General features: G+C 51.5%; 1 protein-coding gene across 1 annotated transcript; it reads right to left on the bottom strand.

The window, feature by feature from the left end:
• Nucleotides 1–733: 733 nt before the first annotated feature.
• ZP3 (zona pellucida glycoprotein 3) lies at nucleotides 734–7,739 on the bottom strand (the record flags this gene model as incomplete). The annotated part of the gene is made up of 8 exons (XM_081255994.1): nucleotides 734–951; nucleotides 1,286–1,413; nucleotides 1,547–1,638; nucleotides 4,141–4,258; nucleotides 4,354–4,531; nucleotides 4,608–4,707; nucleotides 5,412–5,534; nucleotides 7,431–7,739. The coding sequence occupies 8 exons, from the start codon at nucleotides 7,737–7,739 to the stop codon at nucleotides 734–736; spliced, it is 1,266 nt and encodes a 421-aa protein (XP_081112120.1).
• Between the last annotated feature and the right edge of the window lie 5,189 nt (nucleotides 7,740–12,928).

Consider the following 12,928-nt stretch of genomic DNA (forward strand, 5'->3'; position numbering starts at 1 on the left):
ATGGTGGGGACGTCACAGCCCTCAACAGCGGGAGCACGGCCACCTCCCCTGGAGAGGGGCCACAAGCTTCCTGGGCACCACCGGGGCACCATTCCCTTGCTGAGCACTCCCAGAGGCTGTGGCCAGGGCCTGGGGGAGCACGGCAGCTTCTGGGGGATGAAAGTGGGGGAGGCCGAGAGAGGCAGCTGCCCTCGGTCACAGGAAGCCCTGAAGCACCCACAGCTGGTGACTTGGCCATGACACTCACCCGCCAGAAGGGCTCCCCTACAGCAACTTCAGGTCACAGGTGACCACTGCCCTAGACCATCACCTCTGGCCTTTGGGCTTCTAGCACGTGGACATGTGGCTTCGTGCCTGCTGCCATTAGGGAAGGCGACTAGAAGTCCTTTCCTCCCTGCCCCCAGCCCTGGCATCAGATCCATAGGGCCCAGAGCCAGGACCCTCTGCCCCCCTAGAAGCGGGGCTGGCAGGGCCCACCCTACTTTAGCCCCCAACACCTCTCAATCTTGGCCTCCTTGGAGATGTGGGATTATACTTGCCCTGGGAAGACAAGCCCTGGTCTGAGGAAGCCCTACCCTCTCTGATATACAGACTTGCTAAAGATACAGTGGTACTTCGATTTCACTGCTTGAACCCACGACACTGTTACAGTCCACCCTCCGCCCCTACACAGCCCCTCCCAATTCACCCCCATCTAGTTACTGTGTCACACCCCAGAGGTCACTTTCTTCTTTTATTGGGAAGCAGACACAGGGCACACAGGGTGGGAAGCAGCCCGACGCCTCCCCGTGAAACCCAGGACTATGGTGGCCAGAGTCAGAGACACCACAGTGGCCAGGCCTAAGCCCAGCATCACCGAGTGGGGAGAGGAGGTGGACCCTTCCACACCGTGGTCTCTAGTCTTCCCCAGGAAGATCAGTGGCCCCACTGTGACATCTGCTTCTTCTGTCACTGAAAGACAAGACATTCAAGGGTCACCCTAGTCCCTACACAGGAGTCAGGTTAGGGGTTTGGGGTTGCTCAGTGGGTTCAGACCAGTAGGTTTAGTTCTAACAGCTGCATTATTCTCCCACACCCTTGATTATGTGTTATGACTCCAAGATGACTGCAGAATGGCCCCAGCCGACAGCAGGGTGAGGGCTTGGGGCCTCTCCCACTTAGCCCCAAAATGGCATCCCCCTAGGGGTAAGCAGCCTTAAATGGGGAACAAGTGTCACCCTAGAGTGACATCCGGTGCCCTAGACCAAGGGGAGGGCAATAGACCTGGGGCCCTCTGGAGACCTACCATGCCTGCGACTGCGGGGAACAGACTGTCCCTCCAGGTGGCGCAGCCCCCTGGAACGGCCTGATACGCCACAGTGCCCCTTGTTACAGCATCGACAGATATCAACAGGGCCTTCTACCGGGGACCATCTGAGAGGGAAAGACAAGGGTCAGACGGCTGTGCAGTCTGCAGGAAGCGGTTCGCTGATAGTAGTACCTCGGGGGAATCAACAGGAGCGTGGCCAGTTTGCTACCCTGGTTATGTCCAATCTGGTCTCCTCACCTATTGGAGGACTTGCTGAAGGAACAGGCCTTGCTTATTTGGTCCGGGACTTGGTCAACCGGAGTGACTTTCAGGTGGCAGGTGATATATATCTGGAAATAAGAGCAGCTGTTACGAGGTAGAGTTCTAGGCAGTGCAGTGACTAGTAAGCCAGTTCTTCTATAACCCTTAACCCTTGAGGGGGAGGGGAAGCCCACTTTAGAGATGGGATAGTGCAGGCTCAGAGGTTAACTCGCCTCAAACTTCAGAGCAAGTTACAAATTGGATTCTAAATCGGAACCATCACCTTTATTCCTCTGGTCTTTCCCATACTTTTCCAATCACTCAGCATGCCTAAGCCCCGGGGCCCATTAAGTCAGAACCTCAGAGACAGGAAATCAAATCCAAAGGGGCCAAAATCCCACCCGACCAGCTGGAGTGGGGGGAATTTTGACAAAACCAGAGCTCAGGTCAGCCTGCATCCTTTTGGAAGAAGTCCCCACGGTCAGAGGTCCCCCTTCTTACTTCAGGGTCTCAACACACACATGCACACACACCCCAAGTCCTGCAAAGAAACCGAGGTGCCACCACCTTTCCTAAAGCCTTCTGCAGAACCACAGACCTTGGCCACCACCTAGTGGCCAAGCGTGCCTGCAGGGTAACCGTTTCGGAAACTTGAACCAGCCAGGTTGCACTTCTGGCTGCCTACCTTCTATCTGCACACACGCCCCAGCCCCTTTACCAAAGAAGGGTTTCCGGGTCCCTTAGTGTTCCTATTACAGGAAGGAACTGCTTTGACCCTCAGCTTCTTCCCAGAACATATTGCTGATGCTAACTGGGGCCTCAGATCCCAGGGTGGTTCCTCGTTAGCTTTCTCCCTTGTGCCATAGCTGCCATCAGCCAAGCCACCCGCCCACCTTTGAGGGAGAGCCCTCCGAGAGCTCAAGACTGCCTTCCATTGATCAGGATGGTCCTCTGGTCTTAGTCACCCCCACCCCATCCCTGGAGAGGCAGATGCCGGCTCAAGGGTCACCCATGCTGATGGCCACCACCTGTGTGAAGCCTCATCCCCTCCTTCCTCACCCCTGGACCACCTGTGAGGTCGACTTCCTACCCCAACCAGGATCTTCTACCCTAGGACCCCCAGGGTCACCGATCTGGGCACTGGCACCCTTCCCGAGTCTATTTTCTTTTATCCCCAGCCCCATTCGCCCCAGGACCTGCCATCAGAAAGCTCCAGGACATCTCCCAGTAGCTTCGGTTGTGCCCTTCCTTCTATCTGTCTACCATCCGTGGCAGATGACTTCTGTTCTCCGAACAGAACTTCCGGGTAAGGTGAGGTAGCATCAGCAAAGCCTAAACATTCACACCGCTCGTCCCTCCACGCCAGCCACGCAAGCCTCCAGTGTGGCGGTTTGTAAACCTAGCTGCTTATTAGACGCGCCAGGGAGCTTAAATGGCTTCTGATGCATTTCTAAATAAAGAGACTAGTGGCTAGGTATGGGGAGATACTAATGGTACAACCTAGATGGTAGGTACATAGCTGTTTGCTGTGAAATTCTTTTGGCTTTACTTTTGAAGATTTTAAGAAACTGGTAAAGTTGATGCCAGGCCCCACCTCAGTTAAATGAAAACAGATGGGATGTATCAGTATTTTGATGATCCTTAGGTGGTTAGTACAGAGCCACGGCTGAAAATCCTTGCTTTAGTCACTAATCCTTCCTGACCAGCTATTCCAAATTTCACATCCTCCCAATCCTATCTCAGGAAACTTGTTTAAAAACTTCTTGATTTTCGTTTGTAAGATTCTACCAGCACTTTCTGGCTAGAGGCCAGTCCTAACTGTGCTTCCTGCCCAGCCATCAGGAGTGATCCACATTTTAGCTCCCTCCCCGCTCTGCCACCCTTAGTGTCAAGTTGAGCTTCCTAGCTTAGTGGTTCTCAAAGGGTGGACCCCAGAGCAGCAGCATCACCAGAACCTGGAAACTTATTAGGAATGCAGATTTCAGGCTCCACTCCAAACCTTCTGAACCAAACCCTGGGTGGGAGGCCCAGTGGTCTCTTTCAACAAGCTCTCCAGGTGATACTGATGCACTCAGGTTTCAAAAAGTCACAGGTCTAGCCTATGATCAAGTTTGAGAGGCTACCTAGCATGAAAAGTTCTAACCTGCTTCCTTTGCCCTTCTAGAAAGCCTCCAGGAAGGCTGACACCTGCTCTTATTAAGTCCTTTACTCAACCCACCTGGGTTCTGGCCCTGCTGACCTTGGTGGGGACCAGGTCAGTGACTTGGTCATCAGACGCTGCATTGTTGGTGCTCATCCGATGTGAGCTGTCAGCTAGGTCTCCTGCGTTCCTATTCTCCTAGTTTGTTCTGTTTCCAGGATCCCTGAATTTCTCCATCCTTCACGGATTTCCTACCGGTCTCTTAGGGCCTGTGCCTTCCCAAAGATCTCACTAGAGCCCATGGCTTTATCTACTTGACAACTTACTAGCATAGGGCAGAACTATCAAATCACTGCTTAAGGGGACAGCTAGTGAGTGACCACACCGGCTAGTAAGCCTGGTCAGCCTGACCCTGTGAGTTCAGCCTTATTCCAGGCTCTTAAGCCATTACCGTGTTTCTGGAGTCATTAGCAAAGTGGAACACATCCACTGTGAACTGGAGGGTCTCTGGTCTGGGTCTGGGTGCTTTGAAAGCAGAGGAGGCATCGGTGAGACCGTCCACGAGACAACTTTAAAGAGAACAAGTGAAACACAGTTAAAGATTGATGAGGGTGACACAGGTCGTGTTGCACAAGTGTTCCCTAGAGAGGTAGCCCAGCCTTACCCGTGGAAGTCCACGATGGTGTGATAAGGGGAGGTGTTCCAGTCCGGTGTCAGCGTGGCCACACAGTGGTCCACGAACACTCGCAGGGGCACATGGCTGCCAGTGTGGACTTGGGCCTGGAGGTGGGCTCTGTCTCCCAGCTGGAAGGTGGGCGTCGTCTTCTCGGCGCTCCAGTTCTCTGCAAGGAAAGGCCAGGGTGAGGGTCTGCCAGAGCGCCCCCTGCTGGCTGCCCCCTCCCAGCTCTCCTTGCTCACCCTCCATCAGGCGCAGAGAGAAAACCATCTTCTCCTCCGAGAACATCGTGGTCCTGAAGGGCACCCAGGTGGGCAGGATGGCCCAGCTGCTCACGTTGCCCTGCCTGGGAAGAGAACAGCAGCTGTCCACACCTGACCCGGGGCTCCAGGTCCCTGGGCTGCAGCCCCTACTAGTGACACACTGCCCTCCTCTGGGGTGTGTACGGCTCTGCCCAGATGTGTCTGCCCACTGTCCGAGGGCCCCCTCTCCAGGATCTCATTCTGGGAAGCCCTTGCACACATGCCTCATCCCTTGTTTCCTCGTGGTATCAACACCATCGCCCCTCCCAGATGGGGGGGCAGGGTTCAAGGTCTTTGCACTTGGCGCAGCACAGGGCCAGGTGTTGTAGTTATAAACCAGTCGCCCTGTCCTCCCACCTCAATGCCCCAGTTCACAGGCACATGCTTCACGCTGGGACCTCCCCACCCTCGCTCAGCCACTGCGGGAAAGCCAGAGGGAGAGAGCAGGTTGTGATGGCCAAAGTCAGAGCCTGGAACCCACCCCTGCGCTATTGAAAGACCACTTCTGAACTCTGAGGGGCCAGTGGCCGGGCAGCCTCGCAGCTTCCACCAAGAGGCAGCTGTGGCCCAGACCAATTTCAGAGGCTCAGAGCAGAGGGAGCAGGCCCTCCATTCCCACCAGGACTGAGGGCAGCGACCACAGCCCGAGCACCTCCCCCTCCTCACAGCTAGATGCCTGCCAGGAGGCTGACGTGCTTGCTGAGGGACCTCTGCGCCAGGGGCAGCAACAGGCCCATCCCACACGGACCTGGGGTAGCGGCACTCGATGGGGACCTCCGCGCGGTTAGTCCTCAGGATGGACAGGTTTCCCACAGGGCGGGGGTTATGGAACAGAAAGGTGCTGTACACCAGGGCGTCCTCGGTCACCTGAGGGAAAGGGGAGGGGTTAACTCTCCCAGCATCACCTGCCCTGATGTGCCCAGCCAGGGGCAGGAGGGCCGGCTGCTGGAGGTGGAGAGAACACAGGCCCTGGGCTCAAAGCCTGCTCTGCCGCTGACCCGTGGGAGAGCCTGGACAGGCACCCCCTTCGCACCTCTTTTCACCCCCAAATGGTGACATGACCAGAGACATCGGGTGTGTGCTCCCTTCTCAGACTGCTGCCCTCACCCCACCCTAACACACACACACACCCCACTTCCTTTTCCAGGAGAGGCCTGAGGCCAAGAAAGCCTCCAGGAAGAGGCGAGAAGCTTCCAGGAATTTTAACTCACTGCCACAGCAGTTACTACCTAACTCGCCCTCCCTCTTCTGACTTATTCTCAAGCCCATTTCACAGAAGGGGAAGCTGGTTTTTAGTGGTTGCCTGAGGCCAGAAGAGCACAAGCAGGTGGTGCTGCTGGGGCAATTTGCAGTACCCGCCCCCAGCCCCCCAGTGAACGGCTGCCTGGCCCTGCCCTCGGCCCGCTCAAACTTCAGGGGAGAATCCTAACTGTCTATCAGCGAGGGCCCCAGGTGGAGCGGCTGCATATACATGGGGCCCAGTGCAAAGTGAAAACGTGGGGCTCCCTGTTCAAAAGGAAAGAATTTCAGGACAGCAGAGCATCACTAAACCAAGTGTGGGCCCCGAAAACCTGCACAGGTGGCGTTCCCAGGAAGCCGCCCCGGCCCCGCGGGATTCTCATCTGGCGAGACTGGGCAACACTGTCCTGGGGAGAGGTGTCATCAGGCTGTGCTCCACGGTGGAGTCAGCTGGGGATCTTAAAGCTACTGATGTCTGTCCCCACCTCCATTCCGATTTAAGGTGGGCTGTGGGAATCAGGAGTTTTAACTACTCCCCAGGTGATTCTAATGCCCCAAGGCTGGGAGTTACTAAATTAGGATCATTCCTTAACTCCTACAGCTCTGGCCTCCCCACGCTCTCCCCAGGGAAACAAGGCCCAGAAGGCTTCAAGGACAGCCCTGGGCACCACACTGAGACCAGAGCCCCAGAGAAGGACTCCGGGGGCTGATGGTGCTCCAAGGCCAGGTGGGCAGGGGGGCATGACAGAGGGGAGGACAGGCTCTCTGAGCGGGAGCATTAGTCGGTCCAGGGAATCGTGCACCAGTCTGGGCCTGCCTTGCTGAAAGGCCCCTCCTCTAGTCTGAGGCTCTGCCCCTCCCCCCTCTCCTTGGGAGGCATCTGGCCCGAATATTACTCAGCTCTCTTCCTGTACACGCCCCCTACTTGATACCGCTCCTATGGGACCCACTGTGAGCCTCTTCAACACAGATGAACACGATGCCCTTTGCCCCCTCCCTCAACATCACTTTTAGTTCAAGGCTTCAAAGCCATTAAACATGGATGAGGGATGCCAAAATTCTGGTGTTTTTTTTCTGTGATGACTTCTGAGCTTTCAGAGGTGTCAAAGCTCATCTCTTCCATACAAATTTCTAGGGCCCCTCACAAGTGCTGGGCTACCCACAGGGGATCCTATCACACCCTCCTCCCCTACATTGGCTGCATCTCTCCTGGATGCCCTCCAGGGGTTCAAAAATCCTCAGGAATCGGAGAGGGGGTGCCCAGTCTGGCCCAAAGTGCACTGCCATCTCTGGACTGCACCCCACCTCCTCAGCTTAGGCAACTAGAGGCAGGAACTCCCCCGCATCCCCATACCACTGAGGCCCAGCTTCAGGCCTCAACCTCTCCACCCACCCTACCCCACAAATGAAAGGAAGTCACCCCAGCCCCGCCTGACACCGGCTCTGCATCCACACTCCCCATCACCGGCCCCCTCCCATGTCATCCCACCGAGGCCAGGGCTGCCGAGGGGGCCCAAGCCTCACCTGCACACTGTTGCCACAGGCGTGCAGCCCAACCTCAAACCTGACCACGGTATCCGTGTCCATAGAGAACAGCGGCTCGCAGCTGTCAGGGCCCAGGGTAAGGTCTGCAGGCCTGATGAGCTTCCCGGTGCCAAAGAGGTCTTTGCTGACAGTAACCACCATCTGGTCCTCCTGACACTCCACCATCACGGCGGGTAGCTTCGATGGCATGAGATGTTGGGATTCATCATGCCAGATGGGCTGGGGGTTGCACAGTTCCAGACTCCCCCAGAGCAGAAAGCAGACAAACAGCCTATAGCTCAGCCCCATGGTGCCTACGAAGTCGCTCCCACTGGTAACTCCTGGGCAGGCACCACCCCGCTATCTTATAGCCCAGATGATGGTTACTCACACCTGAGCTCCCAGTTACCTCCCTTCCCCAGCCAATCCAGTGGGCTAGGCCTCTGCTGCTCAAAGTGGCTCCTGGTCCTGCAGCATCGGCATCACCTGGGAGTTTGTTAGAAATGCAGACTCTGGGACTTCCCTGGCTGTCCACTGGTTAGGACCCCACGCTTCCACTGCAGGAGAGAAACTGCCGGCACAACTTCCTCTGACCTGATCCACACGGGTGGGGGGAGGGGGGAGGAGGGAGGAAGCCAGCAGAGAGAAGCAGGTGAGAGGTCAGGCTCCAGGCTCGCCTGGGTGGCCTACCGCAGCAGAAACCCTCCCACCTAGGTTTCCTGCCCAGCAGGCCCAGAGGGAGGGAGCCAGCTGTGGCCTGAGGCCCCTGTAGGACAGCCAGCCGGAGAGAGGGGAAGGGGCCCCTCCGAACTTGTTACCCACAGCCGTGGGTTGGTTGTGGTGGGCTGGGGATGAGCCTTCCTGAAGCCTCACATCCGTCAGCCCCTCTCCCTCTCTGCCTTGGAGTTAACCCCCCTTAGAGGGCTTCAGGAAAAACAGGACAGAAATTTGTGGGGGGTGCGGGGGTGAGGCATGTACTGCTGGTGGGAATCTGGGTGAGGATGGGGGAGAGTCTGGATGCACACGGGGTGGTGGTGAGCATGTGTGTTCCCCTTGTCCAGAAGGAGGACTAGAGACACCTCCATCAGGGAGCATGGCCAGTCTAGCCCCCAGGAACCCAACCCAGACCGGATTCTGGGTCTTTTACATTTTTCTGAGAAGTGCTTCTCCCTGGTGGCCAGAATGCACCAAAGCAGGGCCACCAGCTCAGAGCATTTTCCTTAAAATTCTTGAAAGCCCCGATAGTGGTTTCTAAATACTATTCCTCTTTAAAAGCAGGACCCAGCTCTCCTGGGAGAAATGGCTGATTCCAGGGCTAGGGCCAGGAAAGACAGGGTGAATCTGGAACATCTTGTCATGCCAGAAAATGCCCACAAAGTGGTTAAGGATCTGCCTGCCAACGCAGGGGACACGGGTTCGATTCCTGGTCTGGGAAGATCCCACATGCCACGGAGCAACTAGGCCCCCCTCAACGAGCCACAGCTACTGAGCCTGTGCGCCACAACTACTGAAGCCCGCATGCCTAGAGCCCGTGCTCCGCAACAAGAGAAGTCACCTCAATGAGAAGCCCTCGCACCACAGCGAAGGGTAGCCCCCGCCTGCCACAACTAGAGAAAGCCCGTGTGCAGCAATGAAGACCCAACACAGCCAAAAATAAATAAATAAATAAATAAAAAATTTTAAAAGCTCTCAAAATGATGAGAACGTGTTAAAAGAACACAGGAGTCAAATTAATGGGGGGGGGACTGGCCAAATTGGGAACAACTGTACATCAGAATGAATGAGGACAGAAAGGACTACACGTTGAATAAAATAAGAATTCGTGAGTGTCCATGCTGATGCTAAACACATACATAAAAACCCACGAATGAGAAAACTTGTCCCATAAAAGGGAAACTTCCTTACAATACAATGCCAGCAAATGATCGTGGAAGGAAGATAGATTCAGAAAATAACCATTTGCAATCATCACAGTATTAATAGATTCGGGCAAGAAGCATTAGAGCCTGTTAAAGGTCAGCTGATAGTGGGTAGGGGAAGGATGGATTGGGAGTTTGGGATTAGCAGATGCAAACTATTATATACCCGTCAGGACTAAGATCCCGCAAGGCGCACAGCGCAACCAAAAAAAAAAAAAAAGGGTAAACAACAAGGGCCTACTGTGTAGCACAGGGAACTATATTCAATATCCTATGATAGGGAATTCCCTGGTGGCCTAGTGGTTAGGACTCCACCTTTTTACTGCTGAAGGCCTCGAGTTCAATCCCTGTTTGGGGAACTAAAATCCTGCAAGCCACACGGCACAGCCAAATTTAACTCTTCTAAAACGTTTGCTATCACCTATTAAAATTTTAAATATATATATATATCCCATGATAAACCAAAAGAATTAGCTGATGCTGTGATGAAGATGTTAGCTAACCCTATAATCAGTCTGCAGTATAAAGTCATATCAACATGCTGTACACCTTAAACTTATACAATGTTTTATGTCAATTATATATTGATAAAGCTGGGGTGAAGCTCTGGAGATGTATGGTGGTGATGGTTACACAACTATACTGAATGCTATTGAACTGTACACTTAAAATGGTTAAAATGGTCAATTTTATGTTATGGATATTTAACCACAATAAAAACAATAAAAACAAAACAAAACTAGTTGAGGGAAGTTAGAATACATAGTCTCGAAGTTTCTCCTTAAGGATTCTTTATTAATTACAAAGGAATAAAGACTTCCCTGGTGGTGCAGTGTGTGGGAATCTGCCTGCCAATGCAGGGGACACGAGTTCGAGCCCTGGTCCGGGAAGATCCCACATGCCACAAAGCAACTAAGCCCATGCGCCACAACCACTGAGCTTCACTCTAGAGCCCGTGTGCCACAACTACTGAACCCGCGTGCCACAACTCCTGAAGCCTGCACGCCTGCAGCCCGTGCTCCACAACAAGAAGCCTGCGCACCGCAACAAGGAGTAGCCCCTGCTCGCCGCAACTAGAGAAAGCCCACATGCAGGAACAAAGACCCAACGCAGCCAAAAATAAATAAATAAATAAAGTAAATAAAATTTTTAAAAAATTACAGGGCTTCCCTGGTGGTGCAGTGGTTGAGAGTCTGCCTCCCAATGCAGGGGACACGGGGTTCATGCCCCGGTCTGGGAGGATCCCACATGCCACGGAGCAGCTGGACCTGTGAGCCGTGGCCGCTGAGCCTGTGCGTCCGGAGCCTGTGCTCCACAACGGGAGAGGCCACAACAGTGAGAGGCCCGCGTACCACAAAAAAAAAAAATTACAAAGGAATAAGTGGCTACTTTACAGTGGATAAATCTGGCAAATAGCACTTTAGCCACATTGTCAAAGCTAACTATTAGTTGAATAAACATTATTATTTTTTTGGTGGGATAAAAGGACATCACGTGCCTCCTGATGTGAGGATATGATACCCAGGGTTTAGAAAAAAGTTATGTATGTGTAAATATGTGTGTGTGTGTAACACACATGTATGTGTATACATATGTGTGTATATGTGTATGGGTATATATGTACATATACACAAAATTACTTGTATATACATATTACATACATACAGAGATAGAAAAATCATATGTAGCAAAATGTTCATATTTGCTATATCTGGGTAAAGGATAAAGAGGATTTCAAAATAAAAGGTTAAAAATAAACCCTTTCTAGGTCAGATTCAAGTGAAAGAGAGGACAAAGGGATTCATTTTCAGAAGAAGGCTGTTAACCAATTTCCAAAAGCAATGGCTGAAACAAAGTATGAGGTTACTAGGTAGAAAACAAAAAGATGTGTAAGATCTTTGAGAAATAATTTATGAAACTTTACTGAAAGTCATCAGAGAATACCTAAACAGAGACAGATTCCATATTCATGGATGGGAAATGCAACCTCAAAGATATCAATTCTCCCAAAATTAATTTATAAGTTCTATCAAAATCTCAACAGGTTGTGTGTGTGTGTGTGAGTGTGTGTGTGAGTGTGTGTGTGTGTGTGTGTGTGTGTGTGTGTGTGGAACTTGACAAAATGATTCTAAAATTTATGTGGAAGGGCTAAGGGCCAAGGAAACCAAGACTTTTGAAGAAAAAGAACAATGTGAGAGACACACCCTAACAGATACTAAGACATATTATAGAGCCATGGTAGTGAAAGCAGGGTGCTGGTAGGACAAGAAAAAAATACAGTGGAATAGACGAGAGAGCCCCAAAACAGCCACTTGCATAAGTGGAAATATGATACATGACAGAAGGAACAGATGGACAACTCAGTAAGAGAAGCTGTGACAAGTATTATCCATATGGGAAAAAAACCTGGATTTCTACTTCATACATAAAAATGAATTCTAGAGAGATTAAAGAGCTGAATGTGAAAGAACAAAACTTTAAAACTTTTAGAAGGAAATACAACCTCCCAGGGCAGAGTGAGGTGAAGGGTATTTGCTAAATATGACCCCCATGCCCTCCCCCAACAAAAAAGCACAAATCGTAAAAGAAAGGTGACTTTTTAGGGCACTTTCATAAATAATGATAAAATAGCTATAATAATAATAATTACCATTCATCATTTACTCACAATACACAGGGACTAGGTTGAGTACCCTAATCCTTATACCCACCTAGGGAAGTGTCATTGACCGCATTTTACAGATGTGCAAACTAGGACTCAGAGAAGTTGTACCCAAGGTCACGATGTACCAGTGAACACCCAAACAAAGTTCAGTCCCAGATCTATCAGACTCTAGCTCCTGGTCTTTTGTCTCTAACCCTTACTGCCTCTCTGATGCTTTATAGAGAAGTTAATAATACCAGTTGGGTGTGTTGGCGGCGAGATATACCCATCCAAATAACTCTAATACAAACAAGTGTTAGGATTTACATGCTTCTCCCCCAGCTATTCATATCAGATATTCAATAGGTGCTTTAAAAATAGGACTTTCTTCTTATCACCCTGGGAAGACAAAATAGCTGGTGTATGATTAAGAATAAGAAACCAAAATTGTGGGACAGATGGAATTTGCCAGACGCACCCACAAACAAGTCACTGACACTACAGCTATGGCATTAATTCTGTAGCCAGACTTTAGCTGGAGGGACCACGATGTGGTGAGATTTGGCACGTTTTTTGTGCAGTGAAAGAGATGAAAAGAGATTTAGGGGTATAAAAGGAAAGCAGTTCTGGGAAACTTTTCACTATTTCATTATTAAATGTCAAATTGGTATACAAAATTTACAGCCCTCTTGACTTAGTCCATGACTTTGAGTACAACTAAGGAAAACGAATATTTTGTACAATGTTTCTGGCTTTTACTTACAGGGTGTTAAAAATTACCTTAAAAAGTAAATTGTCCGGAATTCCCTGGCAGTCCAGTGGTTAGGACTCTGCGCTCTCACTGCCAGGGCCCAGGCTCAATCCCTGGTCGGGGAACTAAGGCCCCACAAGCTGTGTGGCACAGCCAAAAAAAAAAAAAGTGTCTAAAGGAAAAA

Source organism: Mesoplodon bidens, assembly GCF_964165515.1.
Source record: "Mesoplodon bidens genome assembly, chromosome: 15".
In the NCBI taxonomy this organism is placed as follows: domain Eukaryota; kingdom Metazoa; phylum Chordata; class Mammalia; order Artiodactyla; family Ziphiidae; genus Mesoplodon; species Mesoplodon bidens.